The sequence below is a fragment of the Salmo trutta genome, chromosome 13 (assembly GCF_901001165.1).
Source record: "Salmo trutta chromosome 13, fSalTru1.1, whole genome shotgun sequence".
Lineage (NCBI taxonomy): Eukaryota > Metazoa > Chordata > Actinopteri > Salmoniformes > Salmonidae > Salmo > Salmo trutta.
The window spans coordinates 26,092,672-26,106,602 of record NC_042969.1 but is presented as its reverse complement, the minus strand read 5'-3'; the positions used below and the strand labels follow the sequence as shown (position 1 = coordinate 26,106,602).

Here is a 13,931-nt window from a genome sequence, read left to right as displayed (position 1 = left end):
TAGAGCAGAGTAGTGTAGAGTAGAGCTGTTCTCTACTGCTTTCTTCTCTCCCAGTCTCTCTTAGTGGGTCTGATGTGAATTGGGTGCCTGGGACAGTCATATCAACTGAAGCTCACTGCTCATTCAAGGGGAACTCTGTTACACATTACACATCTACAGTTTATGTTAAATAGAGTGGGACTCCAGCTCCACTTGATGTGATTGGAGTGGGACTCCAGCACCAAGCCGCCTCTATGACTGTGGTGGACTTAGAATCCTCGTTTCCATTCCACACTCACATGGCCTGTTGAGCTCTCTGTCAAACTGTTGCATCTTATTCGGTATAATTATTATAAATTATCATTTCTGTCCCACTACTATTGATTTCTTATTATTGTTCCTGTTGTTTTATGCAAATTGACCAAAAAAATGTATAATGACTTTAATCTAGGAAGTATCTTGTCTCCGCAGTACAAGAAGAACAAGGAAGTAGTTAAGTACAGTATATGTGATGCATCTGTTAGGGATACAATGCATTATGATTAGTCCGGCAGGCCTGCAGTGTCTTGGGGCCAAAACTGTTGAGGCTAACATGCTGACCAGATTGCTCGCGTGCATGCGTCCATGTGCGTCATTGCGCGCATGTTGATTTTGTCCACCCACACCAGATGTGATCAGGACACGCATGTTGAAATATCAAAACGAACTCTGAACCAATTGTATTAATTTGCGGACAGGTCGAAAAGCATTAAACATTTATGGAAATTTAGCTAGCTAGCTTGTTGTTGCTAGCTAATTTGTCCTGGGATATAAACATTGGATTGTTATTTTACCTGAAATGCACAAGGTCCTCTACTCTGACAATAAATCCACAGATAAAAGGGTAAACCGAGTTTGTTTCTAGTAATTTTTCCTTCTGGCTTCTTCGTCTTTGGACTTTATATGGCGGTTGGCGACCAACTTTAAGGTGCATTACCACCACCAACTGGACTGGAGTGTGGCCCTCGCTTCATCTTTCAATCACCCACGTGGGTATATGCTCCTAAAACCCACTGAGAAGATGGCACGTGGGTATATGCTCCTAAAAACCAATGAGGAGATGGGAGAGGCGGGACTTGCAGCGCGCAAGCGTCACAAAAAGAACCAAGTTCTATTTTAGTGCCTGGCTACGCAGATGCTCGGTGACGTGCGCGGGCAGTGTGGGTGCAATGATTGAATAACAATGTACAGAACCAGTCAAAAGTTTGGACACACCTACTCATTCAAGGGTTTTTCTTTATTTTTACTATTTTCTACGTTGTAGAATAATAGTGAAGACGTCAAAACTATGAAATAACACATATGGAATCATGTAGTAACCAAAAAAGTCTTAAACAAATCTAAATATATTTTATATATTGAGATTCTTCGAAGTAGCCACCCTTTGCCTTGATGACAGCTTTGCACACTCTTGGCATAAAGAAAAACCCTTGAATGAGTAGGTGTGTCCAAATTTCTGACTGGTATGGAAATATACAAATGAATGATTTAGGCTCTGCTGAATGTTGAGAGTGATTGTTATGTTAACGAGATTACTGCTGTTCCACTGGACATCTTCTAAGACCCTCACGAACTTCTACAGATCCTGTAGCACCGCATGGTACGGCAACTGCACCACCTGCAACCACAGGGCTCTCCAGGGGGTGGTGCGGTCACAACCAATGCATCACCGGGGGCTCACTGCCTAACTACATCACCCAGTGTCACAGGAAGGCCAAGAAGATCATCAAGGACCTCAGCCACCAGAGCCACGGCCTGTTCACCCCGTTACCATCTAGAAGGTGGAGACAGTACAGGTGCATCAAAGTTGTGGCCAAGAGACTGATAAACAGCTTCTATCTCCAGGCCATCAGACTGTTAAATAGTCATCACTAGTCAGCCTCCACTCAGCACCCTGCCCTGAACCTTACACACTGTTACTAGCAGGCTAACACCAGGTACTCTACCCTGTACTTTAGACACTGTTACTAGCAGGCTAACACCAGGTACTCTACCCTGTACTTTAGACACTGTTACTAGCAGGCTAGCACCACGTACTCTACCCTGTACCTTAGACACTGTTACTAGCAGGCTAACACCAGGTACTCTACCCTGTACCTTAGACAGTGTTACTAGCAGGCTAACACCAGGTACTCTACCCTGTACCTTAGACACTATTACTAGCAGGCTAACACCAGGTACTCTACCCTGTACCTTAGACACTGTTACTAGCAGGCTAGCACCAGGTACTCTACCCTGTACCTTAGACACTGTTACTAGCAGGCTAACACCAGGTACTCTACCCTGTACTTTAGACACTGTTACTAGCAGGCTAACAGCAGGTACTCTACCCTGTACCTTAGAGACTGTTACTAGCAGCCTAACACCAGGTACTCTACCCTGTACCTTAGAGACTGTTACTAGCAGGCTAACACCAGGTACTCTACCCTGTACCTTAGACACTGTTACTAGCAGGCTAACACCGGGTACTCTACCCTGTACCTTAGAGACTGTTACTAGCAGGCTAACACCAGGTACTCTACCCTGTACCTTAGAGACTGTTACTAGCAGGCTAACACCAGGTACTCTACCCTGTACCTTAGAGACTGTAACTAGCAGGCGAACAACAGGTACTCTACCCTGTACCTTAGAGACTGTTACTAGCAGGCTAACACCAGGTACTCTACCCTGTGCCTTAGAGACTGTTACTAGCAGGCTAACACCGGGTACTCTACCCTGTACCTTAGAGACTGTTACTAGCAGGCTAGCAACAGGTACTCTACCCTGAACCTTAAACACTGTTACTAGCAGGCTAACACCGGGTACTCTACCCTGTACCTTAGAGACTGTTACTAGCAGGCTAACACCGGGTACTCTACCCTGTACCTTAGAGACTGTTACTAGCAGGCTAACACCAGGTACTCTACCCTGTACCTTAGACACTGTTACTAGCAGGCTAACACCAGGTACTCTACCCTGTACTTTAGACACTGTTACTAGCAGGCTAACACCAGGTACTCTACCCTGTACCTTAGAGACTGTTACTAGCAGGCTAACACCGGGTACTCTACCCTGTACCTTAGAGACTGTTACTAGCAGGCTAACACCGGGTACTCTACCCTGTACCTTAGAGACTGTTACTAGCAGGCTAGCACCAGGTACTCTACCCTGTACCTTAGACACTGTTACTAGCAGGCTAACACCAGGTACTTTACCCTGTACCTTAGACACTGTTAGTAGCAGGCTAACACCAGGTACTCTACCCTGTACTTTAGACACTGTTACTAGCAGGCTAACACCAGGTACTCTACCCTGTACCTTAGACACTGTTACTAGCAGGCTAACACCGTGTACTCTACCCTGTACCTTAGAGACTGTTACTAGCAGGCTAACACCAGGTACTCTACCCTGTACCTTAGAGACTGTTACTAGCAGGCTAACACCAGGTACTCTACCCTGTACCTTAGAGACTGTAACTAGCAGGCGAGCAACAGGTACTCTACCCTGTACCTTAGAGACTGTTACTAGCAGGCTAGCAACAGGTACTCTACCCTGAACCTTAAACACTGTTACTAGCAGGCTAACACCGGGTACTCTACCCTGTACCTTAGAGACTGTTACTAGCAGGCTAACACCGGGTACTCTACCCTGTACCTTAGAGACTGTTACTAGCAGGCTAACACCGGGTACTCTACCCTGTACCTTAGAGACTGTTACTAGCAGGCTAGCACCAGGTACTCTACCCTGTACCTTAGAGACTGTTACTAGCAGGCTAGCAACAGGTACTCTACCCTGTACCTTAGACACTGTTACTAGCAGGCTAACACCAGGTACTCTACCCTGTACCTTAGACACTTTTACTAGCAGGCTAACACCAGGTACTCTACCCTGTACCTTAGAGACTGTTACTAGCAGGCTAACACCAGGTACTCTACCCTGTACCTTAGAGACTGTTACTAGCAGGCTAACACCAGGTACTCTAGCCTGTACCTTAGAGACTGTTACTAGCAGGCTAACACCAGGTACTCTACCTGAACCTTAGAGACTGTTACTAGCAGGCTAACACCAGGTACTCTACCCTGTACCTTAGAGACTGTTACTAGCAGGCTAACACCGGGTACTCTACCCTGAACCTTAGAGACTGCTGCCTTATGTGCATAGTCATGGAACAGTGGTCACTTTAATAATGTTTATATACTGTTTTACCCACTTCATATGTATATACTGTATTCTAGTCAAGGCTCCTCCTATATAACTACTGCTGTACACACCTTTTCTATTCACATAGTGTCCGTACTGTCCATACACACCAATCACATATTTACAGTGCACTCGGAAAGTATTCAGACCCCTTCCCTTTTTCCACATTTTGTTACTTTACAGCCTTATTCTAAAATTGATTAGTAAATAAAGAATTTTACTCAAAAATCTACACACAATACCCCGTAATGACAAAGCAAAAACAGTCATTTTTTTGCAAATTCATTACAAATAAAAAACAGAAATACCTTATTTACATAAGTATTCAGACCCTTTGCTATGACACTCGAAATTGAGCTCAGGTGCATCGTGTTCCCATTGATCATCCTTGAGATGTTTCTACAACTTGATTGGAGACCACCTGTGGTAAATTCAATTGATTAGACATGATTTGGAAAGGCACACACCTGTCTATATAAGATCCCACAGTTCACAGTACATGTCAGAGCAAAAACCAAGCCATGAGGTTGAAGGAATCGTTCGTAGACAGGGTTGTGTTGAGGCACAGATCTGGGGAAGGGTACCAAAAACTTCTGCAGCATTGAAGGTCCCCAAGAACACAGTGGCCTCCATCATTCTTAAATGGAGGACGTTTGGAACCACCAAGACTCTTCCTAGAGCTGGCTGCCTGGCCAAACTGAGCAAGCAGGAGAGAAGGCCCTTGCTCAGGGAGGTGACCAGGAACCCGATGGTCACTCTGACAGAGCTACAGAGTTCCTTTGTGGTGATGGGCGAACCTTCCAGAAGGACAACCATCTCTGAAGCACTCCACCAATCAGGCCTTTATGGTAGAGTGGCCAGACAGAAGACACTCCTCAGTAAAAGGAACATGACAGCCAGCTTGGAGTTTGCCAAAAGGCACCTAAAGGACTCTCAGACCATGAGAAACAAGATTCTCTGGTCTGATGAAACCAAGATTGAACTCTTTGGCATGGATGCCAAGCGGTAGGTCTGGAGGAAACCTGGCACCATCCCTAAGGTGAAGCATGGTGGTGTCAGCATCATGCTGTGGGGATGTTTTTCAGCAGCAGGAACTGGGAGACTAGTCAGGATCGAGGGAAAGATGAACAGTGCAAAGTACAGAGAGTTTATTTATGAAAACCTGCTCCAGAGCTCTTAGGACCTCAGACTGGGGAGTTGGAAGGTTCACCTTCCGTAAGGACAACAACCCTAAGCACACAGCCAAGACAACGCAGAAGCGGCTTTGGAACAAGTCTCTGAATGTCTTTGAGTGGCCCAGCCAGAGCCTGGACTTGAACCCGATCTAACATTTCTGGAGAGACCTGAAAATAGCTGTGCAGCGACATGCCCCATCCAACCTGACAGAGCTTGAGAGGATCTGCAGAGAAGAATGGGAGAAACCCACCAAATACAGGTGTGCCAAGCTTGTAGCGTCATACCCAAGAAGACTTGAGGCTGTAATCGCTGCCAAAGGTGCTTCAACAAAGTACTGAGTAAAGGTTCTGAATACTTATGTAAATGTAACATTTTTGTTTTCTTTTTTTTATGAATGTGCAAAACTTATGAAAAACTGTTTTTGCTTTGTTATTATGGGTATTAATTTCTTGCAATTCCATCAATTTTGCCATTGGATTTTGTGCTGTGTATGTAAATACTGTTTTCAACATTTCTTAATTTCTTGTTGTTTTTATTTCTATATATTTCTGTTATGTTTGTTTATCCGCATTAAAGCTCAATTTAAATGTAAAGGCAATGATCCCACGTTCGCGGAGACTGCTATCACAGTAAACGCTGCATATGTCGACTTAATCGGAAATTACCATTACATTTTAATGCAGTTCTTAAGCGAGACTTCCGCGGTACAGATTGAACCCAGCCCTAAGCCTCTCTTTCACTCACTTTCACTGCAGCGTCAAAAAGAGGTTGTCAAATGAGAAAAACTGATCATTAAATCCAAGTTATATCATTTATCATGAAGATGTAAAACATTTAAGGATTCTTTCCAATGTAATGTATCATAAAGACATAAAACATTGAATGATTATTTCCAAAGTAATGTATCATAAAGATATAAAATATTGAATGATTATTTCCAAACAAAACAATCCCTCATGAATTTTAGGGAAAATACATCTAGAATGTCTCCGCAGGAGGTTCGAAGACATCATATTCTGTATCATGCCACTTGTTTTATCATGTTGTAGAAATCTTTTGTTATATACTGTATATGTAGCAAAGCAACTGCAGAGTTATAGCATGGTATCTGTTTTCGGCCTGTTGATGTTTGAGAGTATGAGTTTTCTTCATCATGGTAGAGCATGAAGCAGAGATGACCAGTAGTTCCAATTATGAGTGTGTATACACTATATATACAAAAGTATGTGGACACATCTTCAAATTAGTGGATTCGCCTATTTCAGCCACGCCCGTTGCTGACAGGTGTATAAAATCGAGCACACAGCCATGCAATCTCCATAGACAAACATTGGCAATAGAATTGCCTTACTGAAGAGCTCAGTGACTTTCAACGTGGCACCGTCATAGAATGCAACCTTTCCAACAAGTCAGTTCAGGGGTTGATGTTGGGGAGGTTGATGGGTGGTTGATGAGGGGGCTGACGTGGGGGGATTGATGTGGGGGGGTTGATTTGGGGGGATTGATGTAGGGGGTTGATTTGGGGGGATTGATGTGGGGGAGTTGATGTGGGGGAGTTGATGGGGGGTTTTATGTAGGGGTATTAATATGGAGTGGTTGATGTAGCAGGGTTGATGTGGGGCTTGATGTTGGGGGAGTTTATGTGGAGGGGTTGATGTGGGGGGTTGATAAGGGGGCTGAGGTGGGGGGTTGATGTGAGGGGTTGATGTGGGGGGGTTGATGTTGGGGGGGTTTATGTGGGGGGCTTGATATGGAGTGGTTGATGTAGCAGGGTTGATGTATGGGGGTGATGTGGGGGAGTTGATGTGGGGGAGGTTGATGTGGGGGGGTTGATGTGGGGCTTGATGTTGGGGGAGTTTATGTGGAGGGGTTGATGTGGGGGGTTGATGAGGGGGCTGAGGTGGGGGGGTTGTGTTGGGGGGTTTTATGTGGGGGGCTTGATATGGAGTGGTTGAGGTAGCAGGGTTGATGTGGGGGGGTGATGTGGGAGGATTGATGTGGGGGAGTTGATGTGGAGTGGTTGAGGTAGCAGGGTTGATGTGGGGGGGTGATGTGGGAGGGTTGATGTGGGAGGTTGATGTGGAGTGGTTGAGGTAGCAGGGTTGATGTGGGGGGGTGATGTGGGAGGATTGATGTGGGAGTTTGATGTGGAGTGGTAGATGTAGCAGGGTTGATGTGGGGGGGATGATGTGGGAGGATTGATGTGGGGGAGTTGATGTGGGAGGTTGATGAGGAGTGGTAGATGTAGCAGGGTTGATGTGGCGGGATGATGTGGGAGGATTGATGTGGGGGAGTTGATGTGGGAGGTTGATGAGGAGTGGTAGATGTAGCAGGGTTGATGTGGGGGGATGATGTGAGGGGTTGATGTATTGGTTAATGTGGAGGTTAATGTGGGGGGTTGATGTGGGGGACTTGATGTGGGGGTGTTGATGTTGGGGGGTTTTATGTGGGGGGCTGACATGAAGTGGTTGATGAAGCAGGGTTGATGTGGGGGGTGATGTGGGGGAGTTGATGTGGGGGTGTTGATGTTGGGGGGTTTTATGTGGGGGGCTGATATGAAGTGGTTGATGAAGCAGGGTTGATGTGGGGGGTGATGTGGGGGAGTTGATGTGGTGGTTAATGTGGAGGTTGATGTAAGGGGTTGATGTGGAGGGTTGATGTGGTGGAGTTGATGTGGGGGGGTTGATGAGGGGGCTGAGGTGGGGGTTGATGTGGCCTTGTAGATGTAGCAGGGTTGATGTGGAGGGGTTGATATGGTGGTTGATGTGGAGGTTGACGTTTGGGGCGTTTATGTGGAGGGGTTGATGTGGGGGCTGAGGTGGGGGATTGATGTGGGGGGGTTTATTTGACGGATTGATGTGGGGGAGTTGATGTGGGGGGGTTGATGTTGGGGGGTTTTATGTAGGGTTGTTGATATGGAGTGGTTGATGTAGCAGGGTTGATGTGGGAGGGTTGGATGTGGGGGAGTTGATGTGGGGGGGTTGATGTGGAGAAGGTTGATGTGGGGGTTGATGTGGAGGGGCTTGATGTGGGGGTTGAGGTGGAGGGGCTTGATGTGGGGGTTGATGTGGAGGGGGTTGATATGGAGGGGCTTGATGTGGGGGTTGAGGTGGAGGGGCTTGATGTGGGGGTTGATGTGGAGGGGGTTGATGTGGGGGTTGATGTGGGAGGGTTTATTTGGGGGGTTGATGTGTGGGTTGATGTGGTGGGGTTGATTTGGGGAGGTTGATGTGGGGGGGATGTGGGGTGGTTGATGTGGGGGTTGATTTGGGGAATTAATTTGGGGGTTGATGTGGGAGCTGATGTTGGGGTGTTGATGGGGGGTTGATGTGGGGGGATTGATGTTGGAGGGAGGATTTGGGGGTTGATGTGGAGGGGTTCATGTGGGCGTTGATGTGGGGGGTTTTATGTGGGGCGCTTGATATGGAGTGGTTGATGTAGCAGGGTTGATGTGTGGTTGATGTAGGGGGCTGATGTGGGGGGGATTGATGTGGGGACGGTTTATGTAGGGGGGTTGATGTGGGGGTTGATATGTGGAGCTTTGATGTCAATGTGGGGGTTGATGTCTGGGGTTGATATGTGAGTTGATGTGGGGGGTTTATTTGGGGGTTGATGTGGGTGTTGATTGGGGAAATTGATATGGGGCTTGATATGTGGAGCTTTGATATCGATATGGGGGTTGACGTGGGGGGGGTTGATATGGAGGGGGTTGATGTTGGGGGTTGTTTGGGGGTTGAGGTGGGGATTGATGTGGGGGTTTTTGTGGGGGGCTTGCTGTGGGGTTTGATGGGGGGGTTGATGGGGGGCTTGAAGTGGGAGGTTTGATGTGCGTGTTGATGTGGGTGGGTGAATGTGGGGGTTGATGGTGATGCTATAAACATGCACAAATTCACATAGGAAGAGAAATTTTAAAAGCGCAAGGTCTGTCCAACATGCCATGCCTTCATTTGTCATCTTACAGGAATGATATACACATGAGGAGAAAGCTGAAGTACCTATTCTACCTATCCATTGATGTAAATATATCCCCCAACTGATTCCCAGATCGTCCACTAGATGGCAAAAGGTGATCACATGACATTTCTTACCACTAGAAACCAGTGGAGTGGGGTTTGGGTAGTGAGTCAATGTGCCATAATGGCTGAACGAATTTTCAAGCCTGACATATTAAAATTATTTTAGAGATCAGGGCTTTCAAGTTATGGAGTAAAAAAAACAAAACAAAAAACAACAGACAGGTGAGGAAACTTCAAACTCCTTTTCCCATTTACTTTTCCAATTGTAAATGATGAGCTCAGTGGCGCATATGGAGGATGCATGCAAGGTAATGTAGATGGAGAAGGAAATGCATTGCTTTACAATCACCATCAGGGTGGACCCTTTCCAGCATACTAAATGTTTGCACTTTTGGTAACTTGACCTACATTGCACATTCTATGAATATAACCATAGTGCATGATTTATGGCCTTTATGGGGGGGCGGTGGTGGGGAAGATACTTATGACATTGCCAGCAGTAACATTTGAGTTCGATTTCCAAAAATATGTCATATTCTTATATCATATGTTGTAGGTTGGAGATCTAGTTAGTCCTACCTGAACAAATGAACATTTGTTGTTTTTGAAACCACAATGAATAAGTGGAGTTGTTCAGAGAAGAGACATTCCTGTAAGCTGGTCACCACAGGCTGGTCACCACAGGCTGGTCACCACAGACTGGTCATAACAGTTCTCAACACTATGAAGACTAGCTAGTACAGTAGCTATATTAAGTAGTAATTAGTATTCTGCAACAGAGCCAATAGCCTGAGCCAAGACTAGCCAGGGGTATTCAACTCTCTTATTCAACTCTTAGGTCCAGAGCCTGCTGATTTTCTGTTTTACCTGATAATGAATTGCACCCACCTGGTGTCCCAGGTCTAAATCAGTTCCTGATTTGAAGGGAACAATTAAAAAAGGCAGTGGAACTGGCTTTGGGGTCCAGAGTTGAGTTTAAGGGGCCTAGGGCATACCTCACATTTTGGGACCTTTTATAAATGTATTCCCCACAGTGCGTCATGGTTCCAAACCATTGCTAACAGACAGGCACACTGTCCCCCAGGATTAGCATTAATGAGACTAGACATAGCAAAACAAGTTCCAGTCCAGGTCACCAGTGGATAGGTCATAATATGGTGGTGTCCAAAATGGCGCCCTATTCCCTATATAGTGCACTACTTTTGACCAGGACCCATAGAGAATAGGGTACAGGAAATATGGTGCCATTTATGACATAGCCTAAGACATTTATTTGATCATAATAGCTCAAATGACTAGTGTGTGTGTGTGTGTGTGTGTGTGTGTGTGTGTGTGTGTGTGTGTGTGTGTGTGTGTGTGTGTGTGTGTGGGGAGGGGGGGCAAGCAGGAGATAAACTTTTCCCAGAGATTCAGCACCATGTGTGGTTAAATCCCCTCTAAGAGAGAGAGAGCAGTAAAGGTCATTCCATTTCAGTCAACCTGTTACCATTGGGGAATATAGACTGGGGAATATAGACTGGGGAATATAATCCATTGATTTGTTTTTTATATCATTTCAAATCCCTTCAAATCCTAAATGAAAGCGTTGGGAATCAACATGTACTTGTACACAGCTCTTGAAATATCAAAACAGTACTGGTTTCGAGGGGTATAAAATGTTGATCCTTTCAGATAAGGATATTAGGCAGATTAAAAAATACAAATAAACAGAGCATTCCTTTGTTTTCCAGGCAACGTGTTTGTGGTGAGCCTGGCTGTAGCAGACCTGGTGGTAGCCTTCTACCCCTACCCTCTGGTCCTCTCCTCCATCTTCAACAACGGCTGGAACCTGGGCTTCATTCACTGTCAGGTCAGCGGCTTCCTTATGGGACTCAGCGTCATCGGCTCCATCTTCAATATCACCGGCATCGCAATCAACCGCTACTGCTATATATGTCACAGTCTTAAATACCACAAGCTGTACAGTGACAAGAACTCCCTGTGTTATGTCCTGCTCATCTGGCTGTTGACTGTGGTGGCCCTGGTGCCCAACTTCTTTGTGGGCTCGCTGCAGTACGATCCCAGGGTGTATTCGTGTACGTTCGTCCAGTCGGCCAATTCAGCGTACACCATCGCCGTGGTCTTCTTCCACTTCATCCTGCCCATCATGATCGTCACCTACTGCTACCTGAGGATCTGGATCCTGGTCATCCAGGTGAGGCGGAGGGTGAAGCCCGAGTTCAGGCCTAGGCTCACGCCGCATGACGTGAGGAACTTTGTCACCATGTTTGTGGTGTTCGTCCTGTTTGCTGTGTGCTGGGCACCACTGAACTTCATCGGACTGGCAGTGGCCGTCAACCCCGCCGCAGTAATACCCATGATTCCAGAGTGGCTGTTCGTGTTCAGCTACTTCATGGCCTACTTCAACAGCTGCCTTAATGCCATCGTCTATGGACTGCTCAACCAGAACTTTCGGAGGGAGTACAAACGGATAGTTGTCTCGCTTTGCACTGTGACGTTGTTGTTCCCTGACAGTTCCAACGACGCTGTGGAGAGAGTCAAGCCATCCCCTTTAATAACCAACAACAACCAAGTGAAGGTAGACTGTGTGTGAGAGGTCATGAAGGGAGCACTGTGAACAAAGACATACTAAAAACACATCTCTGCTGCTTCCAGACTGCAGGCTTATTAATGATGTATATGTACTGAACTGAAGCCAATGACTCTAACAGCGTGTATGCAGTTTTTAAACAGATTTTTCTCAGTCAAGGTGCATTACAGTAGCTGTATGTTCCCCTCTGTTTAAATGTTTACAATAATGAACTATAGATGTATGTATTTATTTTATATTGACAATGGATAGTATGGCATCATTTCACAGAATAGAGCTGAAAGGGTTTCTTACGTTATTGTATCTTTACCAGTCTACAGTACTTTATCTGTATCTGTATGAGAAATAACATAGTAATGATTGTTACTTCTGACTATAACATCAAAGTTGTATTACATACCGTAGGTTGCTGATGTAAAGGAAATTCAGAAGCTTGAAAAGCAATATGTTTGTTGTGAAGTGTTTCATATGCACTGTGAAATGTGACACAAACATGATAACATGCACATTCCACAGATGGGCTCGGCTCAAGTTATGACTATATGAAGAATAACTCCAAATAAACCATTACCATAAGACCAATCGTTTAAATAGTGTTAACACATTGTTTATAACAAAAGTGTTTTCTTGTTTAATTTTAGAGTAGTGAAATGTGACTAGTCTGTACTGAAATAAATAAGGAAGTAAATAATATGTGTTGCAGGTGGGTTTCAAGAAGTCTGGGCCAGAGGGAATATAAACTGTTAAAACTGACAAAAACTGTCAATCTCCTTACTGTAATTGTCATATATGGCTATCTGAGGTGATGTGCTGTAGATCTGTGTGTAAAAGACATTTAAAGTCCAAATCATATATTTTATACTATATATACTTATATGTATAATAGCACTGTACAGTATGTTTCAGTCTACATCTATATACTGTGCTATTTCTAAAACAGTATTTATTTAGTCTCAAAAACTGATGACAAAGAATCCTAAGATAAAGGGCAGCTTGAACATCATTGGCATACAAACACATTAAGACTGATATCCATAACTTCTGCAGTGCAGCAGAAATGTTTGATGCTTCAAATACTGGACACATTCCCATACATACATGTTTTATATTGTGACTCATACATTTTGATAATATACAGTCGTGGCCAAAAGTTTTGAGAATGACACAAATATTAATTTCCACAAAGTTTGCTGCTTCAGTGTCTTTAGATATTTTTGTCAGATGTTACTATGGAATACTGAAGTATAATTACAAGCATTTCATAAGTGTCAAAGGCTTTTATTGACAATTACATGAAGTTGATGCAAAGAGTCAATATTTGCAGTGTTGACCCTTCTTTTTCAAGACCTCTGCAATCCGCCCTGGCATGCTGTCAATTAACTTCTGGGCCACATCCTGACTGATGGCAGCCCATTCTTGCATAATCAATGCTTGGAGTTTGTCAGAATCTGTGGGGTTTTGTTTGTCCACCCGCCTCTTGAGGATTGACCACAAGTTCTCAATGGGATTAAGGTCTGGGGAGTTTCCTGGCCATGGACCCAAAATATTGATGTTTTATTCACCGAGCCACTTAGTTATCACTTTTGCTTTATGGAAAGGTGCTCAATCATGCTGGAAAAGGCATTGTTCATCACCAAACTGTTCCTGGATGGTTGGGATAAGTTTCTCTCGGAGGATGTGTTGGTACCATTCTTTATTCATGGCTTCAATTCTTAGGCATAATTGTGAGTGAGCCCACTCTCTTGGCTGAGAAGCAACCCCACACATGAATGGTCTCAGGATCCTTTACTGTTGGCATGACACAGGACTGATGGTAGCGCTCACCTTGTCTTCTCTGGACAAGCTTTTTTCTGGATGCCCCAAACAATCGGAAAGGGGATTCATCAGAGAAAATGACTTTACCCCAGTCCTCAGCAGTCCAATCCCTGTACCTTTTGCAGAATATCAGTCTG

At 45.0% G+C, this 13,931-nt stretch overlaps 1 protein-coding gene across 1 annotated transcript in view; it reads left to right on the top strand.

Annotated features, from left to right (window-relative positions):
• mtnr1ab (melatonin receptor 1A b) overlaps positions 1–12,785 on the top strand; it is a 28,152-nt gene extending 15,367 nt beyond the window's left edge. Inside the window, exon 2 of the mRNA XM_029771615.1 lies at positions 11,120–12,785. Coding sequence (XP_029627475.1) covers positions 11,120–11,982 — 863 coding nt within the window. The 3' untranslated portion in view covers positions 11,983–12,785. The remainder of the gene's footprint in view (positions 1–11,119) is intronic.
• The last annotated feature ends 1,146 nt before the right edge of the window (positions 12,786–13,931 follow it).